We start from the raw sequence: 17,419 nt of genomic DNA, 5'->3' as shown, positions 1-17,419 counted from the left end.
TTTTTATTTTCAATCTTAATTTATTTTCAAAATTATTTGTAATTTTAATTTATTCGACAGCAATTTACTCGAAAAATTAATTTTGTGAATAGTATGTGTCAAAACACTACTACTAAGAATAAATGACACCAAACTAGAAACGGTAGATGTGTATATATACCTGGGATAATTAATACTCAAATCTCTCTCACTACTTCCAGAAGTCAACAGGAGAATCAAACTACTATGGTCTCCTATGCTAGTTTTCTGTAACTTCAAGTCTACAATGCCAATCCACATAAAAAAGTTTACAATTTACTATTTTAAATTTCTTTTCCGAATCTTTATCCTATCAGGACATATTAAAAAAAACTACGCCAACACTTACACACACATATCCACCGAATTTTTCTCGTTTTCCTATCATTCTGAGTTCGGGAGGTCTGAGAACATAGAGATTTGCCAAATCTCGGAAATTAATTTTGACACGATTCCAACACATTTCATTCTTACATATACATAACAACTGGAAAATTATAAGTCAATGTTGGACTTATTTCTTATCTTAATTTTTCTGCTGTTGTCCGGCTTTTGTGCGAGGAAAGTAGTGTTTACCCCGAGATGGTGAGATGAAGTTACATTGTCTTTGCTTTCAGAAAGGAAAGAGGAGTAACTTTAAGAAATATAGGCCTACAGTTTTAAGATATCGTTTTTGCTTATTATTCTCATCTAAATTGACAATATAAATATATACATGTATTAACATTTAAATATATAAATACATCCAAATAAAATAAATTTATTATTAAAATATTCTATTTCAATGATTCTTAGGTAAATAAATAATGAAATCACGTTTATAAAAAAAATAAGCAGTTTTCAATGCGGAGAGATGGCGTGATCCTAATACTGCTTTTAGAAAATTGTTAAGTATATCGATTTTGTCAATGATGGTATATGGCAATAACTATAATACCCTACTTGTACAGCACACTAATTTTTACATGCCTTTTAGTCATTCACGTTCTTTAAATGTTTTCAAATTTACTGTCGAAAATGATAAATATAACTTAATGGATTTTGAAATTAGATTACCATAAAATTTCCATTATGTCAATCAATATTCGCATGTTTTTATCGCAGCGAATGAAAATAGAAAGATAGCAAGGGAATAAGTGTTCACCTTGCATGAATAATAGAGACGTAGAACACCGAGGAAACGAAGAGAAATTTTAATTTTATTCTTTTGAGGCTACCGTTCAGTATAAATCTATTAATTCTTCATGGAATATTCTCTTTTGGATGCAATTCATCCGTATCTGAACGTTTTACGCCTCGTTGGTGTATTTATACCCAAGCGCCAGGATTATTTATGGGTTAAAGCGCTTCTATTTAATGCTTACTTTATAACAATAATTTCTATTTTCGTCATGTATCCGGATTATTTATCAAAGCTTTTTATAAATTCACATATTGATGAATTCTGTGGCATTCCCGTTTTATGGGATATCTACGGAATCCATTTACGCTTCCTATTATTCGGTGCACTTTTAATGTCTCCATTATTTCTTTACCTGTATAATACAAATGCATTTCACATAATAAATGCGATCAAAATCCTGGACGAAAACGTAAAATGCGCAAAGAAAATTCAGCAAAAATTACTGCGTTATCAAGACGTGATTGTTCTGTATTTCAGCTTGGTCCAAGTATTTGCGTGTTTGTCAGTTGGCACTGTGTATGTATATTACAGGAACGTTTACGGATATTCTAAATTATTCTGGCAAGAAAGTTTCTGTACCTTTCATTTTTTATTTTGCGCATTTACTAACGCCAGCATCATTTGTTATAGCACGGGTTTCCTTTGGATTCTTACTTACATCTCTATTCAATTGTTAGACACATTTATTATAGACATAATGGTAAAAATACAAAGGAAAGAAGTTAATAGCAAGACATCGCTACTGGAACTGTTGTCAATCGTATATTTTATTAAGAGCATCGATAAATTACTCAATACTATTCAGGCTCTGTTCATAACAGCTTTCGTTCCCATAATCAGCATTGTAAGTATATATGTGGTACTTTACGTATCGTTTATATACGAATATCTGTTGATATGCTTTGCAATCTTTTGGCTGTGGATTGCTATAGTAATATATTTTCTTTATTTGACAAGAATTCCTTCGAGCGTAAGTTACTTTTATTTTACAAAAATTCTGTAAATTGTATCTCTTCTAACCATACGAATAGTTTCACAACAATTATATTATTAATATATTTCAGATGGAACGGTTTTTCACTTGCATAATGGACATTTACTTCCTTGACGACGACAATAACAAAATCGTAAGTATTATTTCATAATTTATAAATTGAATATTTTACTTTGATTTTCATTAAAATATGCCTGATGTTTATTATATTTTAAATCAAACCTCGCGTAACGAAAGTACTGTACAATGAAATGTGTTTTCTTTGTTTTCAGACAGAAGTATTAATGTCCATAGCGAGAGCCGAAGTGGGGTTCAGAAGTAACAATTTCTTTTTCTTCGACAAGCAAGCGGTTTTAAGTGTAAGTTTATTATCTCATATACTATTTTATAATAACATATATTGTTTTTACTATTGTTTATTTATATTGAAAACTGCAGTTTTCAATATAAAACAACAGTTTTTTATAAAAAAAAAGTGTATTTTATTTCAGTACACTACCGAATTCTTCACACAATTAATTGGATTTATAATAATAAGGAATAAATCTTTCATAAATTAGTACGTATTCCAACGAATATTTCACTGATTTGTGATTTCGTAAACGAAAAATTCTGTTCGATGCTCATTGCTAATCTCAATTAGGCTAATATTGAAGATTTTGAAATTACACGTGCCGTTTATATTGTCAAATCTACAGTGACTTTACGTGATCATATTCAATTTCCGTATCTCGGCAGAGTTGAGGCTAGAGTAGATTTTCAGCAGCTTCGATCCATAGCAACGGAATTCGACAAGTTGATTATAAGAAAGACTTTTGTTAATTATTTTGGATTCACCATAATCCAACAGTACTTTTTACTGTGAAAGAAGAAACATGACGAACAATTCTCAGTTATAGAAAATGAGTATTCGAGATAATTGAAAAAGAAAGGAAAAAACCATATCAGTTCACAGCACGAAGAAGTTTGGCAGCAATTAGCATTCATCTCGACTAGACTGATGAAATATAGGGTAGAAGAGTTTCATTTGTAGGAATGTGGAGTATGAAACAAATGTAATCTCAATGTTCTCATTTGTTCACCAGCGGAAAAAAACTGTACGTAAACGTCGCGCAATTCGAAAAGAGTGTAACCGATAGAGGTCTTTGCACCATTCCGTGCAAAACCTGTGTTCGTTGCACTGAGAACATTGAATTGTTCTGTTTACGAATCGGCTAAATGTGATTGCAAATATGTTGATCTTTGATAGTAATTCCAAAATATTAACAAAGTCAAAGCCGAACTGTGCTTATCGCACTTTTGTGTGCTCTTGTATCCTCATTTTGATTCTTAAAATACACAAGATGTATTATAGATACTACTACAATTACTTTAAAAATCACTTTCTGTAATATGAAAAAACAATTCTACTTGTTAATTGCTTTTTAGTGTCTGCATATAATGTAGCACGTATGTAAGTTTTAACACAAGTAACAGATAAGAAAAATACATAGATAATTGTGATATCCAATTAGAACGAGCGAAGGCATGTAGTACTGGGATATCAGTAATTAAAAATACTTTAATAGATATGAGAGAAGTGTTTTTAAGTAGGCCTACATGTAATTAGTAAAATGATGTACATATAGGCATTATTATCGTTTAAATATTAAGTGTTAATAAAACAATCAATATCTTGTCTTATTAGAAAACTGTATTTTAGTGTATTATATTCAGAGTTCCTGAAATAAAGCATGTAGAGACGTCTGAGAATATTGTCTACAGGAATTATAGAGAGCAAAATTTTATATCCTATTCCTATGTATGTATTCTTTACATAAGGCGTCTCCAGATACAAAGTATATAGTACAGTGCTGTAATATAGTCTGGTTGAAAATAATCGGGTCGTTAACGGCAATATAGGCTATATCTAACAAACATTTCCTAATAATTTTAATATAATATACCATGCTGAAACAACCGTCAATGTCCATGCGAAGAATGTTTTTCTTCGTTGATTCTGTATAAGAGTTTTTCGGATTACAGTAGAGCATCGATTATCCGAAAGTCAATCATTCAAAACGTCAATCATCCGAAAGAATTCCAGTCGGCAAATTTAAATTTTCGCCAGTGCTGTGGCGCTGCAATCTTTAGCTATGTCTTGGGCTACTCAAATATTTTACGTTTTTGATACTAAATTAACTTATAATGTATAATTTTTTATTGTTTTTATATTTTTCAATATATTTATTTTGTTTGTACAAAATAAAAAAATAATTTTTAACGATACAATAGTCTTCGTTAGGCTTAACATAGACGAAAATTCAACGCGAAGCGACACGCAACGGAGAAAAATGTCAAGATGGGATAAATTAATATATTTTTTGTACATAACCGGTTATCCGAAACATCGATCTTCCGAACAACCCAGTCCTCAATTCATCCTGATTATCGACTCTCTACTGTATTTTCAACTGTCTATTTTTTAAGACAATTTTTAATGCTCTGTATTTTGTATTCAGATGATTGTATATGAGATATATTAATAATATAGATTATTAAAAATATATTTAATATATTCTTAATAATCCTTACTATTATATATCTATAAACAAAAATGTTTGTTTGTTCTTTATACATTCCTCGATCGTTCTGTTCAACTGCTAAAAAAAAGCAATTTTATTTTAAAAATATTTTCACTTAGATAATGGCGTACATCCAACTCCAAATTACTCATTGAATTTCTATGTATCCATTAATTTCTGTGTACATTGTATTTGTTAGAGTTACATATAGTGCCATCTGTTGACAAAATATAAATAAATGCTAATAGTTTCTTTGTTGATACAGTAATACATTGTTGGGCTGCAATTTGAAACACTGTACCTCTATAAATTCTTACTGTCGTCTGATTGTCTATCTTTCCTTTATCTCGAGAACGGAGTTAAATATATGAAAGACGAGACCAAATATGTAAACCTTACAAGCAGGAGGATCCGATTCATTATATACGAATTTTTGAAACAAATCGAAACTCATGTCAATTCATTTCACATATTTTTCCTTTTAAAGTGTTAGATAGATTACCGGCACGACTCTGTTGTCGTAAGAAAAGTATGATGTATAGGGCAAGCCACTAATTAGTTTTAGGAGGAGAGGAAATTTTTAATTAAATACATTAAAACTATAATTTAAAATTGCAGCTTAGAATTGTGACGATGCCACAATAAATAATTCTTGTCTGAGTACGAAACTTATTAGAAAATGTATTACTTTTATTGTAATGAAGAATTTTCACTCCAGAATACTCTTAGCTAAACAGGAAGGGTTAGAAATAAAGAGGTAGCTATTATACTTAATTATATAAGATAGATATTACTAGCAAGCTACGAACATTAAACATTCTAAAGATAAATCAGGAGTAAGACTATACTAAAAACATCAATACTTTAAATAGTCACTAAACTAACGGTAAATTTATTTGCCTTTTCCAAATTAATCTGTATTTCTCTATTTGCAACTAAGAATTTAAATACAGTAATAACAACCGTTTTTTTTTTTAAATCAGAGTCATTGGTTTTAATGTTCAACAGAAATATAATTTCATTAACTTTAAAAATTCGATTTAATGCCGGTATTAAACATACAATGTTGCTGCAGGGCCAGAATTAAGATGTGGGATACTGTAAGTTAAATTGAGTTCTGCACACACACTTCTGGTAATATTATGTTGCGCGTGTCTGTGTTGAGTGCAGTTTGCATGTGGTACGAATCCGTACGATGCCGGAACGGTAAATACACTCTCAGTGTGTCAGTACCTTCTTGTACGTTGGTCGTTGTACATTTAGTGATACGATGGTATTCAGCACCGAATTGTAAAAAATTCGATAGCTAAAGGTATAAAATTGTCTCGTTTCCCCTCTGACAGATCCAGGAGAATGATGATTTAACAGTAAATATAAGTAATAGTTTATTGATGATTATATACAGGAAAATAGAATATTTTAGATTTGAAAAATAATAAATTTTTATCGTGAATAATTGAAGAAACTCAGCATTAAAGATTTATGTCCCAAAGTGACATTTGTGAAATAATAATAAATGTTTTAATAAATCATTACATGCTTATAAGACTACAAAACATTATTTTCCTTTTTTTAAAAAATTAAAAACTTGTAAAGTTAATAAAAAAGATAACCGTCGTTTTTATCTATAACCGCATTTTATCAGAGTCAAAAACCACTAAGGATTATAATTATAACCGTTAGTCTTTATTACATTACAATGCATTTCGGGTGCAAAATTTGTTTTCACTTGCACCCCTTTTCAGGTAATACATACCTACATTAAGGAAACATACAGATGTTACAAAAATTGTTACAAAAGATTTACAAAATTTAAATGATATACATTATAACGAACGAATCTAATTCGTTAAAACATACAGCATTCCAATATATCCATAACCTTCCCTCAAGGCATGGTTCTAACAGCCTCTTGTCTGTTTTCGTGCTATTTCTCCCTTACTACTTTTGCCCACACGTCATTTATCTCCATCCCATTATTTAAGTTAATGGTTCTATGTGTACTTACAATCGCGAAATGTTCGTTGAATCTTATCTTTTTCTTTGTGGATTACTTTTATATTATTATAATTGATCACATATCCATATTTACTACAATAATGATTGATTATTTTTTAACCGAATTGCTGTTTCATGCTCTCTTGATCTAGTCTTGAGTTGCCTTCCTGTCAGACTTATGTAAATTGCTGGTTATGTATGTCTAGTTTAAGTACACTTTTTTCAATAAGTTTCCGCTTTACTGATAAGTATGTTACCGCTAAAGCTCGAAAGTCGTTAATGTGTACATTACCTAGCTAATATGCAGATTAACTAAGGTGATCCGTTGAAGTTGTGAAAATTGTTTCATTTTTCAAATTACCTAGATAATGTGCAGAGTATCTACGTAATCTGCAGATTACCTGCTAGACACTCGGTAAAGTGAAAATAAGATCTTTGCCACAGATAAATGTACCACAAATAGGTGTGCTTGTCGCAGAAACCAATTGCTATGAAATTCAAAGTGTCACCAATCTTTAGACTGCACTAATAAGTAAGCACAATTGGTTAATGTTACCTATGGTGAATAAAATGGCGGCACTTCTCTGATTCCAGCAAAGAGAAAAAAGGAAACAGTGGGGACGCACGTTAAAACCTAACCTAACCTATTCTAATAATTTGGTTGGTAATAATTATGGTAATTTATTAGAATAGGTTATGTTAGGTTAGAACGTGCATCCCCACTGTTTTCTTTCTTCTCTTTGCTGGAATCAGAAACGAGTCGCCATTTTACTCACCATAGGTAACATTCACTACAGAATTATATCACGGGATCACCAGAAAAAGTATGATAACTATTATTTTTCGTCTCAAGTCCAAAAGTAGGGTATCGTCGAAGTCGTCTCTGTCCCCTCAGTTCAGATAGATACTCAAAGTCCCGAAATTCTATAGGTGGTTATCTATATCAGTGTTTTTCATCCTGTGGGTCGCGAACCCAGGGGGTTCGCAAAGCCTTACACGAGGGGTCGCGGGTAAAAGAAAAAGACAAGTGTTTGTAGGTCCTACACTACAATAAATAAAACTACAATTTCAGTGAGAGAGCTTTGCTTTTTTATTTTAAAGTACAATTAGTTTTTCGATCGATATTTAGGTCTCAACAGAAAGAAAATTAAATACGTAGTTTTTAAAATCACTGATATAGTTTTAATATGGCCCTGGGGGGGATTGCCATAATTTTTTTAACTTGTAAATGGGTCGCGTATTCAAGAAAGTTGAAAAACACTGATCTATATAATAATTTCCCTAATTGTATTAATATTTTAAACCGTTTGATTTTCTGTATGTTTTTTAATTGGTTGAGGATTGACTCTATCAAGTAGTTTGTTGACTGTTTGATTGTATTAACTTGATTCTTTAGATATCGAAAATTAAATAAAGAACATTATGTTAATTTAAGCGTACAGAAACGTTGCTGTTATTCCAGCAAAGACCTTATTTTCACTTTAATTTGCAAATTATTGAGATAATCTGCAAATTACCTAGGTAATTTGAGAAACAGAACAATTTTAGCAACTTTAACGGATCACCCTAGTTAATGTGCAGATTAGCTAAATAATGTACACATTAACGACTTTCGAGCTTTAGTGGTAACAGGTACATAGAAAGTATGTCCAAACTTAATAACCTATATGTTGACTTCATCTTTATTTGCATCAATTTTCTTAATAACTCTTCTGTGTTTTTAAAGGAATACTTAGAATAGGTGACTATTTTAAACTTTTTTTTAATAAGTAAATTTAAATTAGATAATATTGTATGTTTAAAATATATTAATGATCTGCATATATCACCAGATTTGTGTTTTAAGTCGAATTTTGAGTTGCGGTTGTCTTAAAATATCTTGTATAAGTAACACATATATATAGGCTATATATACAGTAGAGCGTCGATTTTCGGAATCAATTGAAAACTGGGGTTGTTCGTATAACTGTTATTTCGGATAACCGATTTATGTACGAAACAATAGTTTAACCTATCCGATGTTGAAATTTTTCTCCGTTGCATGTCGCCTAACAATAACTATTGTATGGTTAAAATTTATTTTTTTTATTTTGTACAAACAAAATAAATATATTGAAAAATATAAAAACAATAAAAAATTATACTTCACATGTTAATTTAGTATCAAAAACGTAAAATATTTGAGTAGCCCAAGACATAGCCAAAGATTGAAGCGCCAGAGCAATGGCGAAAATTCAAATTTATCGACTGCAATTCTTTCGGATGATTGACGTTTTGGAAGATTGACTTTTGGAAAATCGACGCTCTACTGTATATATTTATTTATGGTGCGATTTTTTATATATATTTTATAACTTTTTAAAAAGGATTTTTTTAAATAAATTGAAAAAATTTTCTACAAACATTTTATTTTTCTACTTTTTATTCTTTCTAAAATAATAAATATAACATTATTTTTTTCCATATGTGAAAAAAATTCTAAAACAAATCTATGACACAACATTTGACTCTTGTTTGTATACAAAGGCCTTCCTGGCAATACTACTGGCCACTAAACTATATATTCTTTAAATAACAATAATTCACTTATCTTTGCCATATACAAATAATTTTCCATGTAAAATAAAGCTTTTATCGTGCAATAATTATTACATGTTTTTTTAACATTAAGTGAATTCCTCATTTTGAAGTAGTAATTTATTTCATTCTTCTTTTCTATGTTTTTTTTTATTTCTCTTCATTTTCTGCTGTATTACTGCAAACATTTAACAACACATTTTCATATATTTGTATAAATTATTTAAAATATACTTCTATAAACTTACTTGAGTCAATTAAGTGAGAATAATATTATAAAATGTAATTATTTTCTAAAAAATTCCATAATAATTTCTTACTTGACAATATCATGCAAACGAATATCTTTGGTCTCGGGTAAAGGCAAAATGCACAAACCAGACAAAAGAGTCAATACACCTACTATAATAAAGGGAATGCTCCAGTTTACCTTTTCACTCTGTGACAAATACAATAACATTATATTGTAAAGTAGTATAAATAACAGTTAATCAATGTTAAAAATAAGTATGAAGTCTTACAAGATCCTTCATAAAAGGTGCAGCGATCGCTCCGATTCTGGCAAATGTAGAACACGATCCGATACCCACGTTACGAACTACAGTCGGGTACAATTCTAAAGTATATCCATATATTGTATATGTATTAATCGATACGCAGAATCTGCACAACACTAGGAAGGCAACCCTTAGCCATATAAGATCTGTTTTAAAAAGACCGTAATATTTATATTCGCGATGACATCATAAATGCTAAGACGTTTGAAAACAAAATTATATACTTTTTGAATTATAATTTTATATTTTTAATAGTAAAACTAAACTAATAGTTAGCAATATTGATTACATGTTTACCGTCTGGAACAGCTGTTATCAGCAACGAAGTGATGCCCACTGAAAGGTATCCAAACATCAAAATACGTCTTCTTCCAAAGCGAGGTAAAATAATGTTCAACACCCCAGAAACACAATAGTGTAATGAGGAATATATGAGGAAAAACAGAAAAACGTTTCCTCCTGTGATATCTGCATTTAATGATAATGCATAGAGGTCAAATATTATTACCAACCTGAAAGTAGTGGAAGAAATTCAGTAGTGTGTTTAATTTGTTAAAATAAGTAAAAAGAAGGGAGGCGGTTAGGGTATGTCACTCCATTTTTATAAACTAAGACCGTTGTATTAATACAGGTTTTAATTTACAATTTAATTTTGAGAGATATAATACAGTTTATTATTCGTATAAATTTAAAAAATGCACAGAATTATCTCTTATAAATGAAAAATTATTTCATACGCGAACATATCAAAAACTCATAAAAAGTGCTTACCATAAAATGTACACGAGGAAAGTAATCTTGCGTAATTCTTTATTCGTGATCAAGTGCAAAAAGTTCATTTTCTTCTTATTTTCGTTCTGTAAGAGTAAGATCAAATTCAACAGAAGAAACCATATGTAGTAAAGAAGATTTTTATATATATTATTAATAATATATTATACACCAGTAGACTTTTCAGGAGTGTATTTATAAGGACCATTTATTAACATGGAAAATCGACTGCATTAAGAATGGTCTGATGTTATTTACATATCTAAAAATATAAAATTACTTGTCCTGACTGACTGACTGAGCGACAGATTCATCATCGCCCAGAGCAAACCGCTGAACCTAAAGAGGTGAAATTTGGTACACAGTTAGAGTACGACATGAAAACGCGCACAAAGAAAAGATTTTTCGAAATTCTTCCGCGGAGGGAAGAGGGAGAGGATTAAGTTTTAACCGGAAGAACGGCTTCTACTGTACTGTTTTAGATGCGATGTTTTTGTTTTTAGTTACATTTAGTCTTCATTGAGTACTTACGGATATTAAATTGATAACATTTCAAACATTGTTATAAATATTTTGATATATTTCGATTTTTTTAACTAAATTTCGAACAGTTTTAAATTCGAATTTGTTATTACATGTTGGTTCGATTATATAACAATTGATCAAATTGAAAACATTTCGTTTGATTCTCGGCAATTCTCATCATTCTCAGCAGTAGCTGTTATATAACAATTATTATGATTGTTTAAATACTGACTATAAATGGGGTTTGCTTGCAAAATCCTCGCGGTCAAAGCCGCGGGTAACAGCTAGTTTACAAATATTTTGAAAAACTCATTATTCTATTATTTCAAATCATCATCATTCAGTAGAAAGGAAAACCTGTGTATTATTAAAATGCGTTTACCGTTCTAATTTTCCAATAAAGTTCTTCAATAATTTCGGATAAATCGTCGGTGTGTCTTTTGTTCTTTTCCATTATGTTACGTATAACGTCTTTGGCTTTACGTAGTCGACCGTGAGTTAGCAGCCATCTCGGAGACTCCGGTATACAACTAATCCAAAATATATTTTCATAACGTATAGAAACAATTAAAATATTAAATAAACATTACCTGATGAGCAGTAGTATTATAATAGATGGCAAAATGCCGCATAATTGAATATAAGTCCAATCTTTCAGAAACCAAGATACTCCGGTAAGTAGAAGCGTCCCCGTGGTTGTAAAAAAGGAATGAATTACTAGTACCTTTTCTCTATAGCTTGGTCCGATTACTTCCATGACTATACACAAAGAAAATTTAATATTGTTAACGTTATATTTATGTTGTATATGAAATGTCAACTTAAATATAAATGTTCACACGAAAATTTGCGTATGACTTGTCCATGGTAAGTGTGTATTCAATTCATAGCAATTTACGTTAAATACACGTATTTCAGTTGAATGATATAAACTTAATACAGTATATTAAGCAAGACCCTCATAAAGTTAACTTTACATACTTGTTCGAAAATATGAGATTTCCTCATATTGAAGCCACAGAATTTTTATATTAAGTATACTTATAGAAGCAATATAATTATTCTTTAATGCATCCATGTGTAGCTTATTAATAGCGTTCTCTAGATTAAAACAACTTAAAATTGTTAAAAGTAAATTTATGTACACATCAGAATAATACAGAACTGGCGAATTAAAAAGTTCCTAATTATAACACATTAAAATACACTAAGTACTGTACGTCACTATGATTGTTATTTTTATGTTTTCGACGTAAACATTCAGGAAATTTAGCGTATATTGTAGTCTATATGTGAACATTGCCATATTACGTTGTTATTTCAATCAGTGTAAGAATTCATCTAAAATATCACTTATTGTATGAATTCAATTTATGACTTACCATATGTAAGAAACGTCAGACCATAGGCTGTTTTTCCTGCAGATAAAAAGAAACGAGATACAGTAAACATCCAGTAATATGGAGAAAATGAACAAAGAATTCCAAAGGTTATATGAAGCGCGAGTCCCGATATTATCACTGGTCTTCTGCCATATCTACGTAAATATTGATATAATTAATATGTATTTTAAACTAAAACATTTTAATGAAATTAAAGACAAGTTTACAGACCTATCGGATATCTGACCAGATACAATAGCGGACACGAGGTATCCCACGAAGTAAGAAGAGCCAGCGAGAGAACTCAACCAAGAACTTTCGCAAACTAAATTCCACTGAAAATTCGAATATAATCAATTATCGAATATATATTTAAATGAAAACTTTTCATTGTTACCTTTTCAATGACACTGTTTTTGTATTTTGAATGATCGTATTCCCACGAGCGACAAGGAATCTTTGAAAAGTTCTTTCCGTATTTGGTATCGTCAATATCGTATACTTCGCATCGACTGTGCATTGTTCTCCCGTTTCTTATCTCTAGAGGTGCGCTGATATTTTTCCACTCTTCCACAGTCAAGTTCATGTATTCCGGTGTTCTCGCGCACCAATAATCCACTTTGTACGCCAAGAAGGGCCAATTTAAATTGTTTAATGTAACACCAATGGCAGACCACGTTATTACTCCGAATAAAATCTTCTGCCATCTTCCAAATGTACCGATAACATCTGTAAAGTCTTGAAATTCTTTCGCTGTTTCCTATCAAAAATATTCATGAACGAATTGCATATCTTTTCCGGCTATTATAAGAGCTTATTTCGAAAATACCTTTTATTATCTTAATTACAATACAACTTAATAATCTTTGTGGCGTAGTAAACACTAGTATTGTGTTTTATTCCAAAGACACATGGCAAATTTTCCATCAAATTCCTTTATTAGTTGAGTCGATACGGTACATAGTTTTGTACTCGTTTTGGGCTTTGCCCCTCTTCAGTCAACTAAAATACAATATATATATTTTAACTTATTACATTAGAGAATTTACATAAAACAATGAGTACATAAACGATATATAGACGTACCTTTCGGTTACACTTTGTATAATTTAAAAACATGTATAATCTGCTTTAATCTTTGTAAAACTAGTATATATTATAAATTAAAAGATTAAAATATTCTAAAATAGTCTCTTTTAGGTATATTTCGATACAACACAACTATAAAAATTTTTTAGCTGTTTCCTCCCCCTTTTTACCTTCCACCCCCTTTTTATTTGTTCTTTAAGGAACAAATAAAAAGGGAAATAAGGAAGAAGTTTCTTTTAGCAGAATTTCCGCAAAGATTACTAAAACAATTGGAAACCAGACTTAATAACCCTAGAAACCTACGTAAAAATAAAGATAAACAAGCAACTAAAGCAAAATATAATAACTTTCCATATATTAAAGGTTTATTTGAACAAATCAGCGCAGAAATAGAAAAAATAAACTACAAATTAGCACCATCATATCAAAAAATGGAAAGCAGACTGTTAACCTTGAACCATAAGAAAAACCAGCAAATACCGACCGAAAACCAAGGTGTAGTATATACGTGTACCTGCGCAAACAAAAAACATTACATAGGAGAAACAACAAGAAAAGTAAAAACTAGACTGAAAGAACACATAGCAGACCTAAAATACAATAGAATAAATTCTGTATTTTACGAACATTGTACTATAAACAACTGTAATATATATAAAGATAACGTAGAAATACTGCATAAAGAAAAATTAACGTACAACAGGAAGTTGAAAGAAACCATAGAAATCATGAAAAGTAAAGACAGTATAAATAAGTCTTAAAATAAACGAAAACTGGATTAATATATTATAAATAATATTTTTATAATAATATATATATTTTTTCCTCTATCGAACGTCATACAAGGCAACACTTAAGATACCAGCGCATAAGAACAAATAAAAAGGGGGTGGAAGGTAAAAAGGGGGAGGAAACAGCTAAAAAATTTTTACAGTTGTGTTGTATCGAAATATACCTGAAAGAGAAGATTTTAAAATATTTTAATCTTTTAATTTATAATATATACTAGTTTTACAAAGATTAAAGCAGATTATACATGTTTTTAAATTATACAAAGTGTAACCAAAAGGTACGACTATATATCGTTTATGTACTAATTGTTTTATGTAAATTCTCTACTGTAATAAGTTAAAAATATATATTGTATTTTAGTTGACTGAAGAGGGGCAAAGCCCGAAACGAGTACAAAACAATGTACTGTATCGACTCAACTTATAAAGCAATTTGATGGAAAATTTGCCATGTGTTTTTGGAATAAAACACAATACTAGTGTTTACTACGCCACAAATATAAAACAAGACACGGTTTCAAAAAGAATAACAACTTAATAATTTTGCGTGTGGCACCATCTTTTATGGGGTTTTGTAATAAAAAGTTTTTATATTTTTAATTCCTATGTAATGTCACAAAACTTAAATTTAACATTAGGGATACCTTTTTATAAAAAAGTATAAATGCTAATACAAATAAAATCGATATGATGCCTGAGACTAATGAAAATATACACGACGCCCTTTATCTCCCCACCCCATCGACCAAAGTTTAATACCATCGATGCCCTCACATACCGTATATGTCATTACAATAAATTTTTACTGCATATCGAGATATTCAGCGAAGTACAGCGAATACACACACATACAAACTCCCACACAAACATATATACATATATACCTACATAACCACGAAATTTTTGCCATTGTTTTTAATTTTTTGCATTTAAAAGGTCTAAAGACGTAGAGATTTGCAAAAACTCGGAGGGTCAAATTTGACACGATTTAAAATACTTTACCATGTTATGTCTACATAACACCGGAAAAATAACACAATATTGGTGATAGTCATTTAGACTCATTACAATGGATATATATTCAATCTGAATAAATACACTTTAAATATTAACAGTTATGAAAATGTAAATATAATTCTTACCTCATCTTCAGGCGAGCCGTTCCTGTTTTCTATCGTTGTATCCATGGTGTTCTTTATTAAAGTTGTATGATTTAAATATGGAACAAGATCCTACATAAAAAATAACAATAGTGTAGTCGTTTTGTTTTGTCGCTACCAATCAGAAAACGAAATGACTTTTCATTATCTATAATATACAACAATTTACAAAAGAAAAGAAAAAAATAAAATAAGTGTGTGAATGTGTACGAGTATGGGTGAGTAATTAAAAGTTAAATGTAGTGTTGTAATAATAATTTTTTATAATTTTTATATGCAAGGAATCGTGTTTAGCATAGGTTATTAACAATTATTCCTGTTGCATTTAAAACTATTTTTGCGCCCTTTTCTCCATTTTATTCATTTAGCATCACTTTACACCTTTTTCTAAAAATCTGTATAAAAAATTATAAAAAAAGTTACTACTTTTATGTGTAATTTTGTATATAGTCTTTTAAAAAATGCTGGAAATTGATGCTAAATAAGGCATGCATTATTCAACCTTACACAGCTATTTTAATATTCATCTTTTTACTAAAGAATAGATATTAAAATAGCTGTATCATGTTTAATAATGGAAACTAACGTGAAAGTATATATTAATATGATGTGAGTGTAAAAGTAAATTTCAAAAATATTCTACAATAATAACGAACATATTGCTACGTATAATAATTTAAATTTTTAGAAAAATTTAGATCTGATGCAAATTAAGTTCCTTTTATCGCTGTATTGACTCAGACCATTGTATTTTATTGTTACATCATCAGAATGCCAGAGAATTTTTGATCATATTTTAAATTTATTTAAGTTAAAATGTATGCATTGCAAGTGCGCATACAGTTAAACGGGGCGTTATTTTTCTATGGTTTTCATACCTGATGCTGTCGTTTATATATTTAACTCCATTCCTGAGATTAAGGAAGGACAGACAAACAGCCGGACGGACAATAGTAATATTAATTAAGATAAAACAAAATATAGTTTTTAAAGAATTTACTGCACAAATCCGATTGCATTTTCTATCGTAAAAAATTTCGAATGTGTTTATTACCATTGTAATTATTAATTATTTTAAAACTTCACTTTTAAGTATTTTAAAGTATTTTAAAAAGTTTTGGATACAAGAAAATAAATATTAAATTCTACTTGAAATATAATAATTGCTACATTATTCGCAAGATGTATATATCATTCACTGCTTCATTTCACTCGTTTCTGAATTAAGATATCGCTTTAATATACGATAGAAAATGAATTAATGCTTAAAAATATCTTAAAGAGAATTCTCTTTACACTTTAAAATATGGTGGTAGAAACACTATAGGAAAGAAATAACTTAAAGAAAAGAAAATATCGATATTATTATAATAAAACTGACCTGATTATGATTGAAATCGTTGAAATTCTTTTTTTGATATTATAAATAAATAAACGTAGCAGAAATTAATAGAAGTATTTATAATATATTAACAACACAGTACTATACTACTTACCTGCAGCTTGTTTTCTAAATATCTGATGAAAATAAATTAGCTGGTGAAACATCATGTTTTTAAATGATATAATACAATTGTCTTTGACAAATTCATGAATAAAATATTCTATGAAGTACAATTAGTAATGTAATTCTAATGAAGTACAATTAGTGATGTAATAGTAACGAAATACATCTACTTATTATTGGGTTACAGCAGAGCGAAACTTTCTAATCAGTGAAGACACATATGTATCCCTTATCGGAAATACACTGTCCACAGCATGGTTCTTAGTTAAATGTGTTACTAAGTTAATTATTAATAAGTTAAAT

The 17,419-nt window shown here is 29.7% G+C and overlaps 2 protein-coding genes across 2 annotated transcripts; both read right to left on the bottom strand.

Moving 5' to 3' along the window:
• Positions 1-9,430: 9,430 nt before the first annotated feature.
• On the bottom strand, positions 9,431-10,246 carry LOC111629536 (solute carrier family 22 member 15-like). Its single transcript, XM_023373454.1, has 4 exons — positions 10,189-10,246; positions 9,856-10,037; positions 9,655-9,773; positions 9,431-9,512 (listed from the first exon to the last, which is right to left on the bottom strand). The coding sequence occupies exons 1-4, from the start codon at positions 10,244-10,246 to the stop codon at positions 9,485-9,487; spliced, it is 387 nt and encodes a 128-aa protein (XP_023229222.1). The 3' UTR covers positions 9,431-9,484.
• Positions 10,247-11,554: 1,308 nt separating this feature from the next.
• On the bottom strand, positions 11,555-15,636 carry LOC111629535 (organic cation transporter-like protein). The gene is made up of 6 exons (XM_023373453.1): positions 15,592-15,636; positions 12,967-13,329; positions 12,801-12,904; positions 12,570-12,724; positions 11,778-11,946; positions 11,555-11,717 (listed from the first exon to the last, which is right to left on the bottom strand). The coding sequence occupies exons 1-6, from the start codon at positions 15,634-15,636 to the stop codon at positions 11,555-11,557; spliced, it is 999 nt and encodes a 332-aa protein (XP_023229221.1).
• Between the last annotated feature and the right edge of the window lie 1,783 nt (positions 15,637-17,419).

Source organism: Centruroides sculpturatus, unplaced genomic scaffold (assembly GCF_000671375.1).
Source record: "Centruroides sculpturatus isolate CEXI.00-Female unplaced genomic scaffold, Cexi_2.0 scaffold499, whole genome shotgun sequence".
NCBI lineage: Eukaryota > Metazoa > Arthropoda > Arachnida > Scorpiones > Buthidae > Centruroides > Centruroides sculpturatus.
This window is presented reverse-complemented; position numbering and strand designations above follow the sequence as displayed.

Excerpts from the sequence above, each read along its gene's own strand:
- LOC111629536 (XM_023373454.1), bottom strand. The coding sequence starts at position 10,246 with ATGTTTGGATACCTTTCAGTGGGCATCACTTCGTTGCTGATAACAGCT. Across the intron at positions 10,038-10,188 it reads GATAACAGCTGTTCCAGACG|ATCTTATATGGCTAAGGGTT; the intron begins GTAAACATGTAA and ends TTTTTAAAACAG. Across the intron at positions 9,513-9,654 it reads CGTTTGCATGATATTGTCAA|TAATACAGCAGAAAATGAAG; the intron begins GTAAGAAATTAT and ends AAATGTTTGCAG.
- LOC111629535 (XM_023373453.1), bottom strand. The coding sequence starts at position 15,636 with ATGGATACAACGATAGAAAACAGGAACGGCTCGCCTGAAGATGAG. Across the intron at positions 12,905-12,966 it reads AAAACAGTGTCATTGAAAAG|TGGAATTTAGTTTGCGAAAG; the intron begins GTAACAATGAAA and ends TCGAATTTTCAG. Across the intron at positions 11,718-11,777 it reads ATAATACTACTGCTCATCAG|TTGTATACCGGAGTCTCCGA; the intron begins GTAATGTTTATT and ends ATTTTGGATTAG.